This window comes from Merops nubicus, unplaced genomic scaffold (genome assembly GCF_000691845.1).
Source record: "Merops nubicus isolate BGI_N331 unplaced genomic scaffold, ASM69184v1 scaffold17556, whole genome shotgun sequence".
Lineage (NCBI taxonomy): Eukaryota > Metazoa > Chordata > Aves > Coraciiformes > Meropidae > Merops > Merops nubicus.
In genome coordinates, this window is record NW_008613117.1 from 1 (window position 1) to 25,981 (window position 25,981).

At 37.4% G+C, this 25,981-nt stretch overlaps 1 protein-coding gene across 1 annotated transcript; it reads left to right on the plus strand.

Moving 5' to 3' along the window:
- Positions 1-1,588: 1,588 nt before the first annotated feature.
- Positions 1,589-25,937, plus strand: LOC103774395 (cadherin-19-like; the record flags this gene model as incomplete). Its single annotated transcript, XM_008941797.1, has 5 exons — positions 1,589-1,725; positions 9,228-9,349; positions 17,755-17,872; positions 20,445-20,696; positions 25,447-25,937. Coding segments are annotated over 5 exons (1,120 nt in total), but the record flags the coding sequence as incomplete, so codon positions are not given.
- Between the last annotated feature and the right edge of the window lie 44 nt (positions 25,938-25,981).

The window sequence follows — 25,981 nt, forward strand, 5'->3', positions numbered from 1 at the left end:
GTTGGCTTTCTGGGCTGCAAAAGTAGTGCATATCTATGACTTCTTAGTTTGAAATATTTTGATGGGACTTGCTACAAAGTGAGTATGTCTGCATAGTCCCAAATCAGTGACATATATATTACAACACTGATATTATTTAAAATAGAGTATGTCACTTCCAATGTAAAGATATGTTTATCGGGCTCAGTGCCATGCACAGGAATCTAATTTTAAAACCATTGCTATCATAAATGACAGTAGCTGGTTATAATATAGAAAACCAGCTCTGTTGCCTCAGTTTTCAAACAAAGAAAAGAAAAGACATACAACAAAACCTCACTGCATCAAAAATAAAACATAGCTAAAAATATTCAATATAGATTCTCCAAAAATTATCCATCAAGAATTAGATTAGCAAAAACAAAAACAAAACAAAATATCAATGTCAAAGAAAAACTTAAACAAGCTTTAGATGTAGGGGATGAGGAGTACTTATATTTTAAAAAAAAAAAAAAAAAGAAATTTATTTGTAAATCCCTAAAGCAAAGGTTTATAAATTTCTTTGTCTCAAGTGATAAGAACTTTGATTGTGCTGTGACTGATCCTCTCATTTATCTTGATTTAGCCTCTTACTTATTTTCTAAACATACAAAAGGTAACTATAAATAACAAGTTCAAGAGTCATCCAACTGCTGCCACACAATCTGAGCTGGAGTAGTAACTGCAAAGAGGGGACTTTGTCAAGCACAATTAAAGGTACACTATAAGAGGGAATAGTTGCGTGTGGGAATTCCAAAATGGAGTGGTAAGATACTTTCAATTCTTCAAACAGGTTTTATTTCCTTTAAACAAGCTCTGTTAGGAACTGTGACATACAGTCAGGGTTTTTTTTATATGTCATGACAAATATTAATAAATAACCTTTCCATTTGAACCAATGCCTTTGGTGTCTTTTTCAGTCCATCTCTGGCCTGTGACCAGTGGTTAGACTTTAACAGTTTGAATGGTATGTATGCATGCAAGTGTGCATGTGCACGTCCACGTATGAGCACAGGACCTGGGGCCTTCTCAGTGAAGGATCAGGAACTTTGGACTCATCTGCCACCATCTCCTGCATTCGGATTTTGTACCCTACCGAGGCGTCACCTCACCGCAGAGCATTGTCTGTCTGTCTTTGTAATGCCCATTCCCTTGGCATCAGAGCATGTCAGCAGTGGTAAAAAAGAGTTGCCATCATACCTCCACTTAGCTGTTAGTGTTATTCATTTCACAAGTGGCACTTTTGCTGTTTCTTTTCAACGAAGTCATTCACCTGCTGTGAGCCCAGCTTAGAAGTAAGAATGAATAATGCATTTCAGATTCGGCTCACGTTAATATAGATCTGAGACATATTTAGTTTTATAGAAAGAAGAGCTTTGATCTTGGCAGCAGTGAATTCTAAATGTTTATCAGTGTACATTTTTCACGATTTCTGAGTTGTGGCAGCATGCATTTATATGTATATATGCACAGCTCTGTTTTCTCAGCTGACAATAGCTTTCTATGTCCTTGCCTCTGATGGAACATTTCAGTATTGGGGAATCTCTTCTTTTCTTTTTTTTTGGTGCAGGTACTCTATTGTCCAGGGCATGCATTTAAAGAGACTGTTCAGCATCAATGAGCACAATGGAACAATCATTACAACTGAACCTCTGGACCGAGAGATAACTTCTTGGCACAACATAACTGTTACTGCCACAGAAACAAGTGAGTAAGAAATTTAAGGAACGCTGTGTTTTATGTACTGTGAACTATAATTATCCTCTGAATATGCCTTCTTTTAAGGGAAAAATACATGCTTCTTTCTCATTATATTACTATTGCTTGCTACATTAAGAAGTATTATTAAAATGATTAGTTAAATAGAAGTGGAATGTATTTGAGCTCCAAGGTCCTGTGCTCTTTCATAAAAGATGACCTTATAAAAAAAGAAAGGAAATTGTAATAAGATCGAGACTGTAACGCTTTCAAGTTACACTGAAGCATATGAATTGCTCCTGCAGTGCAAGATCTTATGTTAAATTAGACCCTGCTTAATTTCACACCACATTTTTGACTAGTGTGAAATTAGCCAGGGTCTAATTTAACACCAGTCAGAAACCTGTGGCTCATTAATTGTGAATATAAGGCCTAAATCAGACTTCTCTTCAGCGACAATTAAATCTGTGAAGCATCCTTTATATAGATTCCACCTGTCAGTTTGGTTTGAAAGTCAAATGCAATTTGCCTCTGTTTGTGCTTTTAGTGATCTAGTTGCTCTAACTCTGGGACAACACTCTAGAAAACTAACAGCTACTGATTTATAAAGCAGTTTAACAAGGTTATTGGGTTATTATCTAAAAACTAATCACATCCATCCTCAGGAAGATGAAAAAAGGAAGAAAAAAAAAAACCATATGAAACTGGAGCCCACTTGATAAATCAGACAGGTTTTGCTAAATAATTTTAGCATGTTCTTTTAAATCCTGAACCAAAATTAAATGCTATTTATTGCTAACAGTACGTTAAACACATACTCATAAATTGCACTGTGCCAAAAAGGGAGCATTCCCTGTTGGTATGTAGAATATTACTGCTAATTTAACATCAAGTAGTCAGTAGGCATTTTCTTTATTTTGTGTTTGAGAATTGATAGCATTTTCTTCCTTTTCAGCTTCTCTGTGAGTTTTTAAACATGAATGTATTTTACTTCTCATGTTGTTGGGCAGCTGGCAGGTGCTGGTAAAATTGATCTCCAGCATATTTCTGTCATGTCTTGAATAGTGCTATGGAAACACAGCAGGATGAGATTGGTCTGGACTTTTCTGGTTAGTTCAACAATAAAATTCAAAACCCCCAAATGTTACAAATGGATAAGTGTCTCCTGCAGCAAAAGAAAGGAAGTCATCCACAGTAATGAAAGTTACTGTAGAGACACCAAGCCCTTATTATCTTCATGTTCTTATTCTTCTTTAAGGATGATATGGTCACTGTCTATAACACTATATTCAAAATCATTGAAGACAGGTCACCTTGGTCTAGGCATACATGAAATGGTGTATATAATGAACTGGTAACATTTTATTTCTTGAAATACAGTTGTAGTGTGCACTATGTGTATGAGACATTTGGTGGATGACGTGGTTCCAACTGAAGCCAAAAAAAAATGCCATCCACACAAGATATTCATTGCCCCTGAGAGGGACAATGAAACTGCAATGCAACAGCAAAATCCCTGGAGGTCTATTGAGGTCCTGGCATTCAGAAGGGATACAAACCTTTTGCCTCCATTACAATGACCATTAAAGGTACCCAGAACAAGATCTAAACCATTAGACCTTACATGCAAGCCATTGGAACCTGCAATCTGTTGAGTTTAACAGTTTATGCCTAAACTGGTTTTAGCTCAAGTGAAATCAAGTTTCCTTTGATTAGTTTTTACTTGGTTGTAATCAGCTTCCACATAGGGCAAGGCTGGTGTAAACATGACTCTAACCATGCATGAGAACAAGAAATCCTTAAGTCGTTAGCTTATTTAACACAGATTTACTGAGCCGGATGAAGACTGAATGACAAGTAATTAATTTAGAAAGGGGTATCTGCTTCATCTTTCTCTCTCTTGAACTCTAGGTGACTAACAAAAATTCCCAATGATAACAACTGGCTTGAGCATACTTTGATCTTCTTTTCTCTATATGCTCTTTGGAGAAGTGCACTACCACTCATAAGCAAACTTACTGGCAAGAGAAAAGTCATCTTCCAACTGGGTTTGGCAGATGTTCTTTCATAGTAGGTTCCAGACCTACTCATGACTACATAACTTACAGCTCTTTGAAAGTTTCAGTCACAGATCATGTCACAAATTCAATATTTAATTGCCACCCTACTTTGGTCATAGAGGCTTTTGTTGACACACTAACTTTTTAGGTTAGTCCTTTTTAAAGAAATAAAAAAAAAAAATCATGTCCATTTCCTTTAGGAAGAAAAGAAATTTGCTTTAGCTTAAATTAAATTATATCAACTACTATTGTTATTATTACAGTTTCTATTACTACAATTTTCCTTTTACTGGCTGATTAGAATGTCAGTCTTTCTTTAATGCCCTGTAAGTATTAAGTTCTACATTATCTCTAGAGATGGTCAGTACTTTCCTTTTCACACAGCTCCAAAATAAGCAAGTTGCTAATTTTGGTGCCTAGTATTTAAAATATCAGCTTCATTCTTCACACTCATCAAGCCCATTGCACTTGATATCTTCTTCTCTCAGACCTTATTTTTCAAGTTCTGAGCTCTCTCAAGGAGATTATGACAAAGAAATTTTCTGCTCACTGAAAAAAATCTTTAGTTTACCGTAGGATATGGATACAATAGTTGTATTCAAATTCTGATAACTATTTCTCCGTGCCAGGGATAAAAGACAAAATAAGTATTGCCTACCATCACTCTGCTTCACCCCAAATCATCACTAAGTATTTACCAAACACCGATTCCAAGGGTGCTTTTGTTGTTGCTCTCTCAGAGAAAGAAACACCTGGGATTTCAGAAAAATTAAGAACTTCCATACTGTTAACTTCTAACAGAAACGTGAGAAATTATATTCTTTGCCACTAACCAGATGCTGATGAAGAAAAATAAAAAAAAAAAAAAAAAAACAGAAACAAATACAAAACAAACAAAAAAAACCAACCATAAACCCACAAAATAACCACAACACAACAAGCCAAATATAATAAGGGAGTAGAAACAAGAATATACCCAAAAATAAATAAAAAAGATGGGTTATTTGGTGAAAAAAAAAACAGATATGAAGGGCAGGTATAGGCTGAAAGGTGTTATCTGAATGTTTGTGCAAACAATGGGAAGGCTTTAAAGCCAGTATGCTGTGGATCTTATGACCTAGAAAGTTTGGAATAGGCCAAGGTGGCTAGGTCCTTCCCATGCCATTTTATATCCACCTAAAGCCACCAAAGGTATTCCTTGCCTCCTAGTTAGTGTTACATAGTTTTCCTTTTAGTGTGAATCCAGCTAAATCCCTGCCCTACACACCCATTTCTGACTTAAGTAAAAGAGGTTAACTAAGACCTACCCTGGTGGCATTATTTCTAAAAGTGTGTGCTATTTTTTACACATAATTGAAACATAAATTGAGCACTGTTTCATTGTCAATTGTATTTTGGATGGTGTGATTCAACAAGAGAAATGTCATCCCACAGACATTTTGGGATGACTCTGACAGTTCACAAGCTCTGGTATATTAGCATGACTCTAATGATTTCACACAAGAATAGCAGTGTGAAACTGCTGAGTTTCTAGCCCTTTATCTCTGTGGTAGTTGCTTTTGCTGCCATTTCCTTTGGCAAGAGACTCAAAGCTATCAGCACAGGTACCATAAGATCCAAGAAAACAAATGTTTGCTCCAAGCAACTAGTGAATTATACATTAAAAAAAGCAATGTAAGAATCGACCAAACCTGTACAGTTTGAAGTGAGGCAGAAAGGAGTATACCTTTTTGTTGGTGTCTTAAAGGTCCTTTGGACTATTTTAAGAAAATGCCTTAAGGACTTCTGAACAGGTCAGTAGTGGTGAAACTAGCACTCATCATGAGGCATGTTTTAACTACAATGTATATTCCTGTGAATGACATACTTCTGGTTTAGACAAAGTATATTGAGAGACTGATAGATATTTAGGTTAATAGATATTTAATATATCTGTAATGTCTGAAGGTTATTTTATTCACCAGAAAAAATATGTTCATTATGGTCATTAACCAAAAATAAGTCCAAGTTAATCTGAACATTACTGTTGTAGTGAAACTTCTTGCCTACTGGAGCAATAAATTACATTGTGGAGAAGGCAGGTATTTCTTAGAGCTATGCCATGTAAGTGAGAATTTGGTGTGCTGATAGATGGACTTCTGAGAGGTATCGGGCATAGAATCATGGAATTGTTTAGACTAGAAAAGATCTTCAAGATCATTGAGTCCAACTAGTGACATAGAACAGCCAAATCCACTGCTAAACCATGTCCCTAAGCACCACAGCTACACAGTCTTAAAATACCTCCAGGGATGGTGACTTAGCCACTTCCCTTGGCAGCCTGCTCCAGGGCTTGATAACCCTTCAGTAACAAGTTTTTCCTAAAGTCCAACCTAAACCTTCCCTGCCACAACCTGAGGCCATTTCATCTTGTCCTATCCTTTGTTACTTGGGAGAAGAGACTGACCCCCACCTCTCTACAGCCTCCTTTCAGGTAGTTATAGAGAGTGGTAAGGTCTCCCCTGAGCCTCCTTTCCTCCAGGCTAAACAACCCCAGTTCCCTCAGGCACTCCTCAGAAGACCTGTACTCCATACCCCTCACCTTTTTCATTCCCTTTCTGTGGACATGCTCCAGAGGCTCAGTGTCTTTCTTGGAGTGAGAGACTCAAAAATGAACCCAGTATTCAAGATGAAGTTTCACCAGTGCCATGTACAGGGGGATGATCACTTCCCTTGTCCTGCTGACCACACTATTTCTCATACAAGCCAGGATACTATTTGCCCTTTTGGCCACACTGCTGGCTCATATTCAGCCATCTATCTACCAACACTTCCGAGTCCTTTTCTTCCAGGCAGATTTCTAACCACTCTTCCCCAAGCCTATAACTTTGCATGGGGTTGTTGTGACCTAAATACAGGACCCAGCACTCGACCTTGTTGAACCTCAGTACCGTTGGCCTAGGTCCACTGATCCAGCCTGTACAGATCCCTCTGTAGACCCTCCTTATCTTCAAGCAGGTCAATACCCATGCCCAACATGGTGTTGTCTGCAAACTTAGTGAGGATGCCCTCAATCCCTGCATGCAGATCACTGATAAAGACATTAAACAGGACTGGCCTAAATGCTGAGCCCTGGGGAACACCACTTGTGACTGGCTGTCAGCTGGGTTTAGTTCCATTCACCACTACTCTTTGGGCCTGGCCATATGACCAATTTCTCACCCAGTGAAACATGCCCACCCAAGTCACATGCAGCCAGTATTTCCAGGAGAACTGTACCTGTAGATCTTCCTTCCCTTGGTTCGGGTGACATATTTATAAACATTTTTATTACATAAACCAATAGTTTTTTCAGCTTAGTCTACACACAACTTTTGTACTGTGAAAATAGTATAGTTAGGTCTGGCTATTCATTGTCTGAGGTAGTTAAAGCAATATAACCTTGTGTAAATGCGATAAATGTAGGGGGAAATTGCCTTATATTAGCAGAGTTTATTTTCTTTTTCATACCAGAATGAGCCATACTGACATAGCTTTTATATCTAAAGCCACACTAATGAAGTGGCTTTAGAAATATACAGTAATAAAGTATACTTGTACAAGAGAAGCAGTACAGCTTCTGTGAGTACAAAATGCCTAAGAGTTAAACCTGGTATGCAAATAGTACTTGGAACAAAACTATAAGCTCAGACTGTGATGTCTGTCAGCAGTAATGCCTTAGACATGCCTGGGCAAAAATCAGACTTCTTTGCAAATATGTGTTTGGAGGCCAGTGGATAGAACAGCTCTCTTGTTCCAAGTTCAAAGTCTCAGCTTTCTGCTTTGCCTAGGGTTAAATATCAATTTTTGCTGCAATTGCTCCATGTTTAGGTGTGGCAGAAATATTTTTAAAACATATGAATTTTTAAAGCGTGTGAACTTTGGTGACATTTTCTCCCAAAACTTCAAAATACTGAGGAAGCGTAACAGAATTTCTTAAAAGACTGTGACCAGTCGTTGTGGTATCCATGGTGTGAAGTGATGTCAGACAGCACAGGAACCTCCTCCAGCCACTCTGGCCCAGGAACCTCCTGCCCAGCCCCTGGAGCCCAGCTAGGTGCCCAAGGACCTGAGTCCAGCTTAAAATCTGCTAGTGAAAACACACTCCCCACACACATTGAGCCTGGAGAAGATACAGATGCTTGTCTCCTGTGCCCTCCACTCATTTCAGTAGCTGACATCACAGGCTGGGGATTCCCACACCCCAATCTGACTCCAGTAGCTGTCGCCAGTTTTCACCCCCAGGTACGTGGGTCTCACCAGTAGCTGGTATGTAGCCCCTGCAGCACACAGACGTGCAGTGAGAGTGAGATTATGCAGAGAATCATAGAATAGTTTGGATTGGAAGGGACTTTTAAAGGTCATCTAGTCCAAACTCCCTACAATGAGCAGGGATATCTGCAACTAGTGCAGGCTGCTCAGAGAGACAGCTAGGAAAAGATTCAATAAGAAGGGTGCAGGGCTCACCCAGACAAGCATTCTGACTGGCCCCTTTCATACCCCTTTCTGTCTGCCCCCTCTTTGTTCCTCCCTGCACACCCCCCATCGATTCCCACACCCCTCCAGGTCTGGGGTCCCTCTAGTTTATAAAATCTGGATTGGTCTATCTGGAATTTTTGCCCTGTGGTGTCTGGATAGTCCGTCAATTGTCATCTGTTTTTTTGTCATTGTCTCTGTTTGCTTTGCCAGGTCTGTCTTGGTACATTTTGTTTCTGTTTTCCCCCCTTTTCTCCCTTGGTTTCCCAACTGACAAGGTCCCTTATCTAACAACCTTGCAGGAATAAACTTTCTTACACTCTCACATTCCCCCATCAATTAGTTTGTTGGGTCAGGTTTGGTTCTCATCACCCCCTCTCTTACCATTTGTTCCTCAGGTTTGTATCCCTGAATGTTCTTGTTTATGTCTTCCTCCTTTTCCTATTAATTCATATTGCATTGAATAAGGTCCTTGACCACATACCCTTACAGGAACAGAAACTCTCCTTCTACATACCCTTACACATAACTAGTACAGTAAATTGTTCTGAGAGTATAAAATATTTAATTTCTCCAGATTAGATTTCACTTTTTACAATTTACATCACTTTTTGACTTGGTAAATGAAAGAGTGAGCAAATTCAAAAATTTACATGAAATGTGCTTATGTATGTAAAGATATAGTATATTTAATATATTTATATTAAATATTTAATAAACCAAAACCCCACCTGTTTTTATACCTTTTGTAAACAGAACCCCAGCAAAGAAAAAAATGCTTATTTTCATATCTCTAGGATATATTTGAACTCATTAAAAAGATTTAGTATAAAATGTGTCTGCAGGTCTCAGTGTCTTCTTCTCTGCAGAATAGAAGTAAGATTTTCTGATGCCTACATCAGTTTAAAATATATTGCAGATTATAACTTCTGATTCCTGTCTTTTTTTAAATATTAGGAAATCCTGAAAAAATTTCAGAAGCAAATGTATATATCCGAGTTCTTGATGTTAATGATCATGCACCAGAATTCCCTAAATATTATGAAACATATGTTTGTGAAAATGCAGTTTCTGGCCAGGTAAGTGTGAAGGAGTTAGCTATCAGCTTTCTCATTACACTGAAGATTTGGTCTGAGAAGTTACTATGTCCTTTAACACTGATTATTTCAGTACTATGAGTACAAGCTGTATTTGCTTATTTCCAAAATCAGTTCTGTTGATATATGTATACATTGAAATTTAGATTTCAGAAGACTGATGTGTATTTTTTCCCCCTTTAAAACAAAATCAATCCATCTCTTTGTTTGTCTACTAAAACAGGTAATAGAAGAAAAACAGTCAGAAAATTCTGGGGAAAAAAAATTGAAACAAAGAGTATAACCCATAGATTTGATTCAGCTTAATGCCACAGAAGTTAAAACTAGCTGTACTATTTACAGCAACAGCATAAGAGTCCAGAAGAACCAGACCTAGATCAGATTCAAACCAGATTCATTATGTTCTTTGGTTAAAAATCATCATTTGTGAACTGGATTCAAACCCTGTCTAGCTCAGTGGAAATCTTTGTTACACCTTTGCAACACCTTCCCTAGCTGGCAGCATATGAGATTGTCATATTAAGCATCTTTCCCTGGAGGCTTTTTTTCATTTCCTACTCACTCCTGAAGCCAATGGGGTCACATCAGTTGGCTGCCCTAACCCATCAGGTACACTGCTGACTCTCCATTTTTCTCCACCCACTTTCCTCTGCAGCTTTATTTCAGCTTTTTTAAGTGACCTGGGTCTATTATCCATCAAGGATTAGGGCTGGGTCAGCCACTAGACAAATGACAGACACTCTCTATTAACCCCTCTCCCTGCCCAAAGGGGAAGAGAAAGGGAATAAGGGCAAGAGATTTATGGACTAGAAAAAGAAAAAAAATTTAGAAAAAAAACCCCAAAACTTAAAATAGCTTTAAAGAAAACAGTAACAATAAAATTAATTATATACCAACATCAAACCCACTCCCCCTCCTGATAACTATGTCACTGATGCTGTAGGCAGGCGTGGGGAAGTCCCAGACTGGAGTTAGGAGCAGATGGGAACTGAATTCAGGAGCCGAGTCCTGGAACTAGATTCAGGAACACATAGACTGGGTTTGAAGGCAGAATGGACAGAGTCTTTCTTGGACATCAGTCATTGAAGAAGATGGCTTGATCCTTATGACCCCTCAGCTTTATACTGAATATGAGATGGAATCCCTCCTTGGTCAGTATGGGGTTACCTCTGCTGGCAACTCCTCCCACAGGTGCTTCTGCACCTCCAATATGGCTCACAACATTTAGCAGTGACTTGGTCTGCCCAGGAAGAAGTATGAGGAGGAACCTTTCTGCACATACCAACCCTTGGTAGCAACTATAAACACCAAGGGTTTATAAAAACTTCTAAAAGCAGACACTGTAGAAATGTGCCATTTACTTCAGAATGTCCAGCTACTTAGAAGAGAATGAGCTGAAAATTAAAATCACCGAGCAGAATTAGTTCTGTTCTAGCTCAAAACAGGACACAACCCAAGACCTAAGCTGTGCAGTAAATGTGCTGTCAACCTCCACACTGCAGTTGAAAACTACAAAACCAAGATATTTAAAGTTAAAATAACAAAACAGGTACAAAATAAGCAACAAAGAAAGCAACATTAAAAAGTTATAGACAGAAAAATCTATAGTTTTTTCACCAGTTTAAAGAATTCTTTGGACACACAAAAGAGACCTTTGGGATATTTGTGATGTTTCTGTTCAAATGTTTTGCTTTTTTTTAGTTCTGAATCACAAAGTCTTTCTTTTTATACTAGCTTGGTTTGCTTTGACCTTGATTAGTTTGCAGTTAAATAAAGGTTTCTTTGTAGGAAAAGTAATATATATATATACACACATATATATATATTTTATTTTATTTTTTTTTTAATCCACTTATTTATTTTTCTATCAGCAGTTGGTTTGTTTGTTCTGCACTTGGAACTCTTCCAGGCTGCAGAGGCCACCTCTTCTTTAGACGTACTTGGAGCAAAACATTTCCTTTGAGTTTTGGGTAACTCAGTGACAGATCAAAGCCCAGGCATTAAAGCAAATGCCACTTCATGTTCCTTGTGTTCAACACACCATGAATTAAAAACAGACACGTATGAAATGGATATTTGTAATCCATGTTTTGGACTTCCCTACAGTGTCCCAAGGTTGTTTTTTTATAGTTTCTTGCTGGTAAATAACATCTGCAAGCTAGCCCGTTAATGGCTACTATTCACTAACAAATTGAGTATATGCATTTTAAGTATTTTGAGAATCACCAGAGAAAAATCACACTGTAAAGACTAGTAGAAGTAACAATAATGATATTTTAAGCATAGAATATATAAATTCATTAAAAAAATCCTGTTTAACATTTTAATATCTGAACGAGAAATAAGCAAGACATTTTTTCTATTTTATAGACAGGGAAAATATTACTCTAGATTTTTTTCTTTCCTGCTTTTTCTTTGTTGTTGCTACAGGCTTTTGAGAGTCAGAGGCATCTTTAGTCCAGTCTTTAGAGACGATGACAGTAACGTTAAATAATCTTCTCATTTACAACTAATCTAGGAAGAACAACAGGAAATTGCTATTAAAGTGCATAATTGTCACAGTCAAGCCTTATGGTATTTTATTCAACATCTGTGATTTAAAACAGAATTGGTAGCTGTTGTATCTCCTTCAGTGCTGCTATATTTTTATTTTGTTTTTACTTTTTATTCACATTTAAAAAAAAAGTTCTTTATTTTCATTAGCAAGAAGCCAAAAGTTCAAAAATTATTTTATAGATAACCAGGATGTCCACCAAATAACAGAATCTACATTTCAGAAGAATGAGTTTAAGCAGTTGAAGGACTTAATCAGGACATCACATACCTTTTTATCTTAGCCATATTTCTGGAATCAATTCCAAGCAGCTCAGGAATCTACTTACATGTTATAAGTGGAGATCAAAGCTTGTATAGCTATTCTATTGCATTTCAATTTCTAAAGTAGTTATCTCTATCCATCTAGCTGGAAACAATATGCTGAGAGATATTCTCAGAGATGTTCTGCACCTCTGGAATTCACTTGCTTCCCTGATCTCAGCTGAGATATGTCTACTTTCATGGGCTACTCTGAAATCTATTTGCATCTTCCAGCTTATAGTGTTTGGGAGAAAGGAAGGAAAAGCACTGCAGAGGGAAAGATACTGTTTTATTTGGATTACTTTTTCTTGGTGTCTGTGTTACAATAAAAACAACATAGAGTCTTGTAGCTGATAAGATTTTTACACTTAGAGTATACGAGGCCATGATAAAGAATGTGAAACACATAATGAATAAAACTAATTGTTATCCTAACTATCCAAACTCAGAGGCAGTTAATGGTAGATTGAACTTAGAAAAGAATTCTTGGTTTCAAGCTTTAGATTTTTTTTAAAAAATAAAATGTTTGCTTTTGTTCAATGAGTATTGACTTTCATGTCCCTATATGGTGGTTTTGTGAGAGTTAGACACATTTAGCTTGGCCTTTGGAAGACATTAAAAAAAAAAAAAAAGGCATTACATTTTGGTCTGTGGGACTACAATTTGAAATTTGACAATAAAAATGGAAGAAAAAATATGGGGATTTTTTTGTCATTCTAAATCAGTTCATCATATTAATCAGACAGCTTGAATGGATTTCTCACTATCCATTTCATGTTACAGGTTTGTACTCTCCAAGTCAGCTGTATAACCACAAATAAATCTTTTTGCACATTGAAAAACTAATTTCACTACACCATCAGTATTAAATATATTATTTTTCAAGATGCTCAAACATGAAAGCTGCTGTATAAAACAGACTTCTATCATACTAGATCTATAGCTAGTATCAGATCAAAGAGAAAAATATTCATAAGGCATCCAAAACCAGCATTCTCTTTTGATTGGATATTTTTACTTTATAACTGTACGCAGACATGGTAAACTATGAGCACAAAAGGTTATTAATTCCTTATAGTTACCCTTTATGTGTTTGCACAGCAGCTACAAGCTGTTGAATTCTAGAGGCAATATTCTATCAAAATAATCTGGACATAAAATGGACCAAATCTGTCTCAAAGGTAACACTACTAGAGCTGTCCCATCAAGAATGGATTTCACCCAGAAAGCTTAATTCCCAAGGCATTAATAAATTAACTCATCCTGAAATTTAAATTTGAAAGTTTGAAGTAAGCTATGATGTCTTACATCGTAGGTAAGCTAACTGACCATCTAGAATTTTTATGCACAGTAATTTCAGTCCTTTTTGTGGATATTGGTCTTTCTTCATACTGTGCAAGAAACAGGTTTCAGCTGAAGACAATCAGCTCTGGATACACCTACATTCTGAATTAAAGCTGTCTTCTCTAATTCATATTTATTCTGGCAGTTCTAAGATCCTGTAATTTGGGGATCACATGTGAAGTTATTTTGATGTTGCAGCTTGCTTAGTGGTTTTTATTTGCTCCAAAGTGACTGCCTATGCAGAGTACTTTTGGCTAGAGATAAAAAAGCTAAATTTATTTACTTGGTGCTTAGTATATAACAAAACAATCATCAGTTTCTGTGAAAATGAAGAGTGCTTGTTTCATATTACTTCTCTACATAATGAATCGTTGGCAGAAGAAAAGATGGAAAAATCTTTAAGTTCTAAGGGTATAGGATTCATATCGACAATAAGCAGTTTGCTAAAACAGATCCTTTCTAACAAACCAAGATCTAAAAAGATATTTGATAGCAGAGAAGTGAAAGTAATATGTTAGTAAACCAATGTTCATTATTTCACCTTGCTACGCTCTCTTCATCATTTACAAAAAGCATCTGGGCAATAGTGATAAGAAAATAAAAATTAAAAAAAGAAAAGAAAAACAATGAGGACATCTCTTAGAGTATAAAATCATAGTGAAGTTGTGAAAGCACAATATAGTCTAGCAGCCACTTATTCTAAACTGCATCTGAAGCTGCACTGAGTGTAACTTTTCACATTTTTAAACAGTGGGCACAGTAGCCCATGGAAAATTCTTTTTTCTGTTTTATACAGGCTGTGATTCAACAACATTACCTGAAAGCACAATGGAACAGATAAGAAGAGTTCATCAGCATATATAAATAGACATAAAAAGGCACCTCAGTGTCATGGCATGAGCTTTATAATTACTCCTTCGCTAAGATGAATAGCATTTTATTTATAGCTGAGCAGAAACATCTTGCAGTAGACACAGAGAAACTAGATCAATATTTTGCCAACTTGCTTTTCAGAAAAGAATAAGCAGCAGTCAAAAAAGAGAACCTTGGTCCTAAGGGAGAAGCTCTACTTTGAAAATTGAGGTGTTGACTGTAGTAATGAACATTTTCATCTTTTACCTGCACTAGACTCTGATGGTCATTAAACATTATCAAGCAATGAGAAAAATCCAACTACTTGTAAGTCTTCTGCAAATGTGAAGAAAACGAGTTCTGTACTCTCAAAGCAGCTGGGTGATCAGATCTCTGACATCCCATAAAACACAACCGAGCTCCTTTTGAAGGCTGCTGAGTGGAAAACAAAAAAGAAACTGAAGTAGAAAGGCAATGATGGCAAAACTGTTCCTACTGCCTTCCAGCTGTCTAGTGGGAATGGTAGGAATATAGTTGGGTATAGGAACATACTCAAAGGACTCCAAATTGCACACTTTGAGTTTTCTAGCATCAAAATTAATGATACTAATGATGATTGTTTAGGACTGTCTATCCCTTAAGCTGAACTTGGTGGAGAGGAAGCTCTCCGAGGCAGAAAGAACTGTAACATAGACGCTTTCTTCTTCCTCCTGGATACCTCCATAGTTCAAATTCAAGACAACAAACAACACTGAGCTAGACATTCAATTCAGAATGGTTTACAGAAATTCCTTTTTATAAAAAAAATTAATTGATGAGAGATCAGAGCTGTTACTGGTATCTTAGACTCTCCCCAATGATATTTCTTAGTTGAAAAATCAGATGGATGAGGAAGATGAATATAGAAAGACATTTTTGTGACCTTTGATGAAAGGAGCCCTTGTTGTACCTGGCAGTGATCTCAGTCAGTTTGGAATGAAACAGTAACTGAAGCTCACCTGCCATGAACTTAAACCAGTTTTTCAAGGAAAATTAAGCTAATTAATCTCAGAAATGCATATTTTCAAATGAACTGCTGGATTATTAAAGCTTTTAGATTAATGAGACTTGAAATAAGTTTTACAGCAATTAAATTTCATCCTAGTCAATACAATAACTGCTACAACCTCACAGAATGAACAGAGCATTCACTGTATTTTCTTTGCACACTAGAATGTAGGGGTTTTAAACCTTGTCTCACAAACTAGAAGTGCAATTTTTCAGTCTGCGATGCCAGTTTCCTTGGTGAAAGGCTGGAATATCCTAAGTTAAATGTACAAAAGCCTAGGAAACTAGAGAAAAAAAGAAACAGTTTCCTTCTCTCTGGGTGTTTTTTCCTTTAGAGTCAGCAGAATCGGAGCTGCCTATTGCTCTCTGAATATTTTATGGAATCATCTGGGTTTTGCTGAATCGCAGTGGAAGTGATATAGTGAGAAATAAATAAGGGTTTGCCCTGTACTTATGTTCCAAATATTCCCCTGCTTCTAGGGTGAATCCTTAAAGGCATGTGAATATGCCTAGAATAACCAAGGGAGTCAGGTTTGTGTGGAAGAGCACAGCAGAGATCAAAACAAGGGAAGGCAGGGTGGTTTTTTTTCAGTTAAGCAAATAGAGAGTTATAATGAAAGCATCAGATATAGATAAAATTTATACAGACAAATACTTTCTGTATGTAAAATAGCAATGTCAGTAATGAAATAGCAAACCTGTATCTAATTCATAACAATAATTTCATGATTTTTAGACAATGAAAGACCTCCTATAAACATACATTCTAAAGATATTGCTGATACCTGGTTAAATAACTATTAATCTGAATTAAAAAATGGAAACATAAAAATCACATCTATTATTAAAGGGTTTTTTTTTGACTTTTTTTTTGGTAGATGAGTAGATAATTCTTCTCTGCCAAGTGACTAAATTAAAAAAAAAAAATAAAGAAACAAGATGTTGCTAAGATCTCTTTGTAGGTTATTGTATTACTCTGCACAGTCAGTCTGGCTTGGTAGATCACGGACTGTATAGAGACCTACCTCCACACAAAGCTTTTTTCTCAGCTGCAGCGATGGAAATTTTGTTAGCAAATCACCAGCAAAGGCCAGCAGTGTCTTTTTTTCAATTCTTTCAGGTATATGGCAGAACATGGCCATGAAAACATGCTGTTGTTCATGTTTTAGACTGGATATATAGTTTTGTTCTCTACTGCTGTTCACATTGAGCGTATTCTGAGAACTATATTCCCTTATAAAAATGAATTATTAGGTAGTATTAGTGATTAGTTATTGCCCCTGACTGATTTCTGGACTCATATGCCTATACCTGTATTTGCATCACCTTAGCTGTTTTCCCTGTTCTAAGGAATGGAAAAAAATGTTCCTCAAGAAATTTTATCCTCTGTACTCTGTCACTAAGTATATCACTCATCTCATTAGTGGCAATAAAATAGGCTTGCATCAGTTTGCTTTCCTCTTGGTCAGTGAGCATACATACTAATCTATGCTGATGCCCAGGCCATTCAGTATTTACTGATAAATGTAACAAACATAAGCTCATTTAAGCAGCAATATTGTTAATAATATTAATTATATTGTGATTTTTTTTTTTTAACTATAGAGACAAAAGCTGTTCTTTTGATTGATAACTGTTATTTTTTATTTTGCCTTGCAATGACTATTTGGTTTGACATATTTGTAGATGAAAGCTATTCTGCTTTCTTGACAAAAAGCAGCCAAGAAGTTCTATAATCAATCTGTTACAATATCCAGAATCAACCATTCAGTACGTGAACTTGTCGCCATATCACACCTACTGGAGCTACAATATATCAGCTGAATGATGTCAATATGTTTGTGGGCTGGAAGGAAGTGGGGTTTGCATAAAGGGATTTGATCAAATGTACAATGATACACTTTCCACCTTGGAAAAAAAAGATAGATATATAGATATAGTGTTTTGTCCATCTCATATATATATATATATATGATTACTTTTTCATTTACAGAAACTTCAGATACCCCTTGTCTTTTGATCCAGAAACTTTTATACATGTACTCAGGATTTCAATGATTGTCTCTCTCAGATTAAAAAAAACAAACAGAATATTTGCAGAACATGTGTCTCAATGAGACTAAATATAGGTGGTATATACTTGTGACTGCACAGCATGCACTCCATATATATTCACAGGTCACAGCTCTAGCATCAACAGTTTAACATGCTTCATATGTCCTTTTAGTGTTTTAAAGGACAAGTGAATACTTTTATTCTTAAACAATTTTGTTTATTTTTATTTCCAGCTAATTCAAAGCATCAGTGCAGTGGATCAAGATGACTCAGAAGAAGGTCACCATTTTTATTTCTCATTGGCTCAGGAAGCTGTGAACAACTCACATTTTACTGTAAAAGATAATCAAGGTAGGGTTATTCATGCAGCTCTTTAAGACCTTCCCAGTAAAAGATGCATGCCTTTAGTGGTCCTCACATCACCAATTTTATAAAACCTTCCACTTATTTAGAAATTGTTGTTATAAGATACAAACATTTCAAAACCACTAATTTGGTAGCACTTAAACAGTTCATTTTCCTTTTTCTGCCAAGCAACACAAACAAAGTACAGGTTTATTTCAAGGAAAGACAAAATGCTGATATTAAAAAAGAAAAAAAAAAAGGAATACCAGTGTATTTCTCTTTTTTAAGTGTAGGATATGCTGGGAAATATCAGCTTTCTTGTTAAAATTATCTATTTGTCTAAAGAAACAAAATTGCCAGTAAGAGATTCTTCACCACTTCAGCAAAACCAAAATAACCACTGACAATTATTCATATAATCTTGTTTCTTAATATATTTTAAACTGCATATTTTGATTAATGATGACATCATAAAATGTATTCCATATATATTTTAATGTTATTCAGAAGCATTGATGGGACTCTCAAAGAGTGATATAAAAGGATATCAAGCACAAGCACTGTGAGGTGAAAATGTCAGTGCAATATCTGGTGGAAGTACAGGGAGGACGACCACTTAAACTCAGTCTGCTGAGACTACAAAAATTGCTTCTTCAGACTCAGCTAAAGTACACATTGCTCTTATTGACTTTGCTAATTATTTGAATGTCCTGGCTAGGTGAATAAATCAATGCAAAGAAGTTTTAGAAAGTTCAGACTACGTTAACCAGCAAACTACTTCTCTCAATATCACCAGAGTTCCAGTTCATGTATTAATATGCGTTTCAGTTCCCAGCTTCATCAACTTCTCACTCAGTGCCAGGAAGAAATAACTTGTTACATTAAGGTCAAACTGCACACAAACCATCAGCCTTTCCCACCTTTGCTCATGCTGCTCAAAGGCTGGGCAGAGTCATGCACTAAGCAATACATCCAGTTCCTTTTGGTGATTATAGATAGAGGGAAAAAAAAATCTCAACTTTTACTACACGGTAGGGTCATCCCTCATTATCTGCCTATCTGCTGCATTTCACAGAAATGGTTGGGTGACTGGGGATAGCTCTAGGCAAAAGCAACACTGAGTCTACAGATCTGGAGCATTTTATCTTAGAGTTATCTTCTGGATTATGACAGAAACCTAAAAGAATTTAAATATGAGGGAGCTAACCTCAGTACACTGTTTGGGTAGATGTATTTTCTGCTGACCACTAAAATAGAATGATATTATCATTAACAGGCAGAGCAGCAGCCAAACTCTTCCATCCACCACATCACACACCAGATATCCAAAGTGCCAGACAACCAGAGGAGGAACAAGTCAATGCACTCACCCACCACAGGGGACATAGAGAAGGGAGTGATCCAGGCAAGGAGCCAAGCCATGGGAGATGAGAGCAGAAAGAGAATGAGCCCAGGGACAGAGCAGGGACTCAGAAACAGCTTCATGTGCTGGCTCTGCCATCCTGGGAACTCCACTTTCTGTGAAGAATCAGAGAACCCTTTCAAATCAGAATCCTCACACAACACATACACTATATACAGAATCCTCCCAACCCTACTGCAAGCAAAATCAGCTCTTATAGAGGTGGCTTCTTGCCCCACCTCCAAGTCAATGTGGCAGGTGGGGGCACCTGGTGGTGATCTCCTCATCAGTTCCCACCCAAGGCTGGCCAGACCCTGGGTGAAAACCAGTCAGAAGGGTCTTTCTATAGATGGTTGTGGACATCACCCATCTGCCAACCCTCATTCAGGGCTGGGGGTTTAACCCCAACACTTCAATGTATCACACAGACAATACTAGAAACACTTTATTTTTCTATCTACATTCATGCACACATGCAATAGTTCACCCTGTCAGGATAAAAAATTCTGACATGAAAGCGTTTATAGATGTTTCAAGATTCAGATAGGGCTAATTTTTGTCTTGTGCAGAATTGATATCTAAACACTAATAGTTAAATAGGAAGCAAAGGGAGAGCCTCTAGCAACTTTCCCCTAATTTAGACAGTAGGAACTCAGCTAGTTCCAGTTTTTGAGTCAGGAAAAGAAATAAAAGCCTGTTTTAGTGGATTTTTTTCTTACTTTCTCTTCTTTCTCCTGCCACCTGCTTTTCCTGTGTGCTGCCAGACACATCCTAGAAGCCTTTTGATTGGTAAACTGTCTATATCTCATCTGTGAACTGATGGATTAGTAGCAGCTGGTTACATGGAACTGTTTTAAGGACCAATTAGTTAGGCTGAGCAGGTGGCAGGTACTGAACACGGTGGGATTTTTTCTAGCTCTGAACATTAAAAACAGAGCTCCTATGTCAAATTTTAGTATTTCCCCTGGAATACATATGTCAGTATAAAATGTGATTATTCACTATTGACTCACCACAAGAAAACTTACCACATGTCAGTGCCTGGTTTTATTTTTTTTTAACTTTGCAAATATATATCTTTGCATGGTACCATTGTTTTTAAATAGATCAAATTCCACTAGAGCTCTACTGTTGTTAAAAATTGATAAATCTGTATCATGCATAATTATCTCCTAGATAACACAGCTGGAATTTTCACAGCAAAAAGTGGCTTCAGGATGCAAGAGCAGTATTCTTTCTACTTGCCCATCTTAATTATGGATAATGGAACCCCACCCCTGACCAGCACAAATACTCTCACCATCACTGTCTGCAACTGTGACACCGAAGTTAAGGTCTTCTACTGTCGATATGGAGCTTTTCTCTATGCCATGGGCCTCAGCACAGAAGCTTTAGTTGCTATTTTGGCTTGTATATTAATACTCCTGGGTAAGTATGAGTAAGAGAAATTACCTTGTTTCCTTTTACAGTAGGCTTGATAAAGTGACCAATGTGCTCCCTTGACTGGAAGCCTGTAAGTTCTATTGAGAAAAAAATGCAAGAGGGCAAAAGTTTAATTTCTTTTGTTTTCGAACTATAATATGTGCCCCTCAGTTTTCAGTAAAATCTGAATTCTAACACAATGTCCTAAAAGTTGGCGTTAGTTGAGTCACGATCCTACTTGTCTGTATTGGTCCAAAATCTGTATTGAGTCCAGCTAAAGCTGAAGACAGCGATACAGAAGGAAATTGGCTGGTTTAAGAATATATTAGAAGCAGCAATACTCTACTTATTGTGCCTGAGGCATGCCAAACGTGGAGCTAAGATCAATACAAAATAAAAGAAAAAGAAAATTCAATACCATCAGAGAGCAACTCCAGAAACAAACAAGGACTTTCTTTATCAATTAATTATTTTGCATCTCCAGCCAGCACATCTCCAAAGGTTAGGCATCTCCTTTTGCCTCTCATGGGACATCCAATTAACCTCCATTACATTTAGGAGCTTGTGGATACAAAAAGTGAGTTTGAGAGTGTTTTAAAGGTACAGGAGTTGTTCTTTACTTCTGCAAAGGACTGTGCATAGCTGGTGCATGGCACTCAAAGCAGGCCAGCCACCCAAGGCTGGCTGTTCCTCCACTGCATGGAGCTGTGGCTGCTGCACGACATCTTGGAGCAACAGCACTCGGGGAAAATTCTTCCCCTGGTGAAGCATGCAGCTATCACTGCTAAAATGCATTTCCTTTTTCTCAGCAAATGGATCTTCCTGTAGTGTTTGATGAGTGATTTGAATACACAACAGACACACTGTACTAATCATTCCCCAAAGGCTAAATATCCATCCTGAAGGTCAGGTTGGATAGGGCTCTGAGCAACCTGATCTAGTGAAAGATGACCCTGTTCAATGCAAAAGGGTTGGACTAGATGACCTTTAAAGGTTCCTTCCAGCCTGAACCATTCTATGATTCCATGAAACTCTGAACCTGACTGAGTTGCTGAGGTTAAGGTATGGCAGCTGCTGAGGCAACGAAAGAAAAAGAAGTGATTGAGCCATGTAGGTTTGTTTTCCAAGGCAAAATGACTGACCTTAGAGCTTGGTCACTGATGGTGGTTTTGGGCCTCAAGACCAAATTCAAGCTGATGTCAGCAAAGCAACAGTGAAAGAATTCCACATCCCTGTTACTTGTGTAATAATGTGGTATAACCACATTATGCCTTACAGAAGTGTATTTCATAAAACATCATATCAAAAAATACTAAGAAAAAATTGATGTAGTAAAACCTTTTTTCCACTAATGAAACTACAAACAATTCCAAAGAAAATTAAGACAGAATCAAGATTTCACTAAGTGGTGTGATATCAAATCATTATAAATGGTGTAAACCTAGTATAAACTGTTTTTCAACAAAATTCTAAGTAAAAATAAGAGAACAAAACCTCTAAAACTGCAGCATAATATTTATCTATACAAATATATTGGCTGGAAATAAATAATAATAACAAAAATTATGCTGCTTTAAGAAAGAAAAAGAATCGCTAAGAATTATTCCCTCAGTGTCTCCTCACGGGAGCAAATATAAGATTAATAATTTTAAACTTTTATGGCACAGAAAGAAATATAAATAAAATTTAAGTAATCCCTTTTTTTTTCCATATGAAGGATATCTAGGTAAAGAACAGTCTTTTTTTCACCCTCATTACACAGTAATGCTTCTTCCAGTCCATAAACAGCATACAACACCAAGCATACCATCATTAACCACAACCAACATGAGGTTTGAAGATTAAGGATTGTAACTCTATTCTGTGTCCTGCCATAATAGTAACAGAAGACAAGAAGAACAAGTCCAATAAAGCTAATGGAATTATTTTGACTTTAAACCAGTGTCAAAGGTTAGGGCTGGGTCGACCCCTAGATAAATGATGGACACTCTTAATTAACCCCTCTCTCTTCAAAAAGGAGAAGTGAAAGGGAATAAGGAAGAGAGATTACAGACTGGAAAACTAAAACAGCTTTAATGACAGTAGTAACAATGAAATTAATTATACACAAATTTATACAAAGCCAGTATCAAAATCAACCCCCTTGATGACAATTACATCACTGTCACCACTGATGCTATGGGCTGGCACTGAGAAGTCCCAGACTGGACTCAGCAGCAGATGGGAACTGGATTCAGGAGCTGGGTTCTGGAACTGGAATCAGGAATGGGTGGATTTGGATCAAAGGCAGAACAGATACAGTTCTCCTTGGAAGCTGGTCATTGATGCTTGTTCCTCGTGATCCCTCAGCTTTATACTGGTCATAGGCTGACTTCATTGGTCAATTTAGGGTCACCTGTCCCACCCACTTCTCCCTGCAGGTGCATCCTTTTACTCACTGCACCCTCAACACGATGCACAAGATGTAGCAGTGACCTGGGGCTTCCCAGGAACAAGTAGAAGCAGGAGTCTTTCTGCACACCCCAGCCCTCTGCAGTAACTCTAAACATGGAGCTTTGTCACTGCTAGAAGCAGAGACTGTCTATGAAAAAATGCTGCTAGCTTCAGAAAGTGCAGTTAGTTAGAAGACACTGAGTTGAAAAGTAAAATCAACAAACAGAATTAGCTCTGTTCTAGCTCAAACCAGGACAACCACTGAAAAAAAAAAAAAAAAAAAAAAAAAAGATTTAACAGTTTAAAAATCACCCATATTCTGCATTCTGTCCACAAGTTATGGTTTATTATCCTCAGCATAATGAATAAAAACTGGCTCTAATTATTCCCTGTCATACCTTTGACCTCCTGACTGGATCACTTGGTGAGAACTCATTGAAGTTTCTCCTCAGATGGAGCCCTATCATTTAGTCCTGTAGCTAAATGAGTTGCCCAGAAGCATCATGTATACCTCTCAATTATGAATCAGCATCTTCATATGGCTTTGGGCTCTCAAATGAGGGAAATGAATGAAACTACAGAATCAGAATGGCCTACAAAAAAAACGAGATTTTTTTTTCTTTTTTTTTATTCTTATGAATACATTGAGTAGACAGGTCAAGGATGAAAGCAATAGAAAGGTCCCTCATAATTATTATGTCATAATGGGAATACTCTTGGCCAGACACTAGCTTTTTCTTTACACCATAGCAAAGTCCAGGGATGCACTGGTTCCCCTACTTCCACCTCCTGGCGTCCAACAGAGAAAAGAGATTTGTAGCTTCTCGACTTGCCTACATTCCCAGAATCATCTTATTTAGATCTGAGCTTTTCTTCTCCCAGTCAATATTCAGTAGTGGCACTGGAAAGCAGCTCTCCTGATTGAAACCCTGCCTTAGACCTAGAAGTCAGGGTGAGCTTACAGTGGGGCTAGTGTGTATTTGAAGTTTCCTTTGATTCCTGCAGGATATCTGAACCTGGTCACTTTGTGAGGGAAACCGTATCACTGTGTTACCCAGACCACCAGTGGAATTATTCATCAAGGTCCTCTCTCCAGATGGAATAAACCCTTTGTGTACACTGGGCCTATGCATATTGCAAAAGTCAAAGCAGGGATAGAGATAAGTACAAGAATCAGAAAGAAAAAAGAAACTGAACTACCACACACTTTACAGATGCACATATCTTGAATACATTTTTGTGATTATTTAAAGTGAAATAATAAAAGGCTCTATACATAATATATTTGCCACATATCTGAAACCTGAATTTTCTTTTTTTTTTTCCCCACTTTTCTGTATCATCACATGTACCATTAGAAGATTTCACCATGCAAAGGGTTTGGAGAGTTGAAACTATCTCTGTCTTGTAAATATATCATAAGATTTTAGAAATTCTTATTTCCACGTCTTTCAAGTTTGGTTTTGGTATCTCCTAATCAAATGAAATAGTACACAGTAAATATGTAGAAATAAAGAACTACTTCAGATCCTTCATATCCCCAAGTGAGGTAGAAGCCTCTCATTGTTGGTAGTTGTATGAGGAAGAAATTACAGTTCTCAAAGTACTTATTTATTAGGTAGAAAAGCAGTAAGATTTAGTTAAAAATGTAAGTTGTTAATCTCTAGGAAATCCACAGACTATTTCAAGGGAATCATTCAGCTAAAATTGAAATGAGGTAGAATTAAAACATAATGCTTAAAAGTAAAGTATAAAAAAGCTTCCGTGCATGAGAGAAATAAGCTGGTCTTCTTCATAGGCATTGGTAGTAAGTACTGCTACGACGTCACAAAATATTTAGTGATAGTCTTCAAATTTTCAAACCAGTGTAACAGAAATAACTGAAGCAGACCCTGTGGTTCAACCAGCTGGGGAGGATACTCATTGCCTCATTTTTCACTTGATCTTTCTGGGAAGGTGATCTGAGAGAGAGTGAGAGATTAATAGTTTGAATTCTGAACATGAAATTGATATATTATGTGATAAACCAAAGCAGCCTCAAAAAGCGTAACCTGTGTTTCCATCAAAGCCCCATCTACCCAAAGAACTCCTCCATTTAATTCACCTATTTTATACATCACTTTGTAGCAATTTCCCCACCACACGTTATGCTCGTACCAAAACCATAAAAATTACAGCTCTATAAATTTAACACAGTTTCACTTTGCAACAGCATTGATATTAAGAAATGTTACTTTTTCTTCCCAAGTCTTCCTATGCTTCTTTTAATTTATCCTGCTTTTATTTATTTATTTTCTTTCCTTTTCTTTTCTATTTGGGTCAGTGTTCTTTTTGGCAATTGTAGCCATACGGCAGCAGAGGAAAAAGTCTCCCTTTTCAGAGAAAATGGAAGAATTCAGAGAGAACATCGTGAGGTATGACGATGAGGGAGGTGGCGAGGAGGACACGGAGGCCTTTGACATCTCAGCGCTGAGGACCCGCACCGTCCTGCGGGGACACAGACCTCGGAGGAAGGTGGCCACGGAAATCCACAGCCTGTACAGACAGTCCCTGCAGGTGGGCCCTGACAGTGCCATCTTCAGGCAGTTCATCTCGGAAAAGCTGGAGGAAGCAAACACAGATCCTCGCGTCCCTCCGTACGACTCCCTTCAGACCTACTCGTTTGAGGGGAGCGGCTCTTTGGCGGGATCCCTCAGCTCCTTGGGTTCAACCCTGTCAGATGCAGACCAGAATTATGACTACCTTACAGACTGGGGACCTCACTTCAGACACCTCGCAGGCATGTACACTTCCCAGAGAAGTGTGGGAGATTAGTTGCTCTTTGGCTTGGTGTTTTATTTTCCTAAATCTCAGCGACC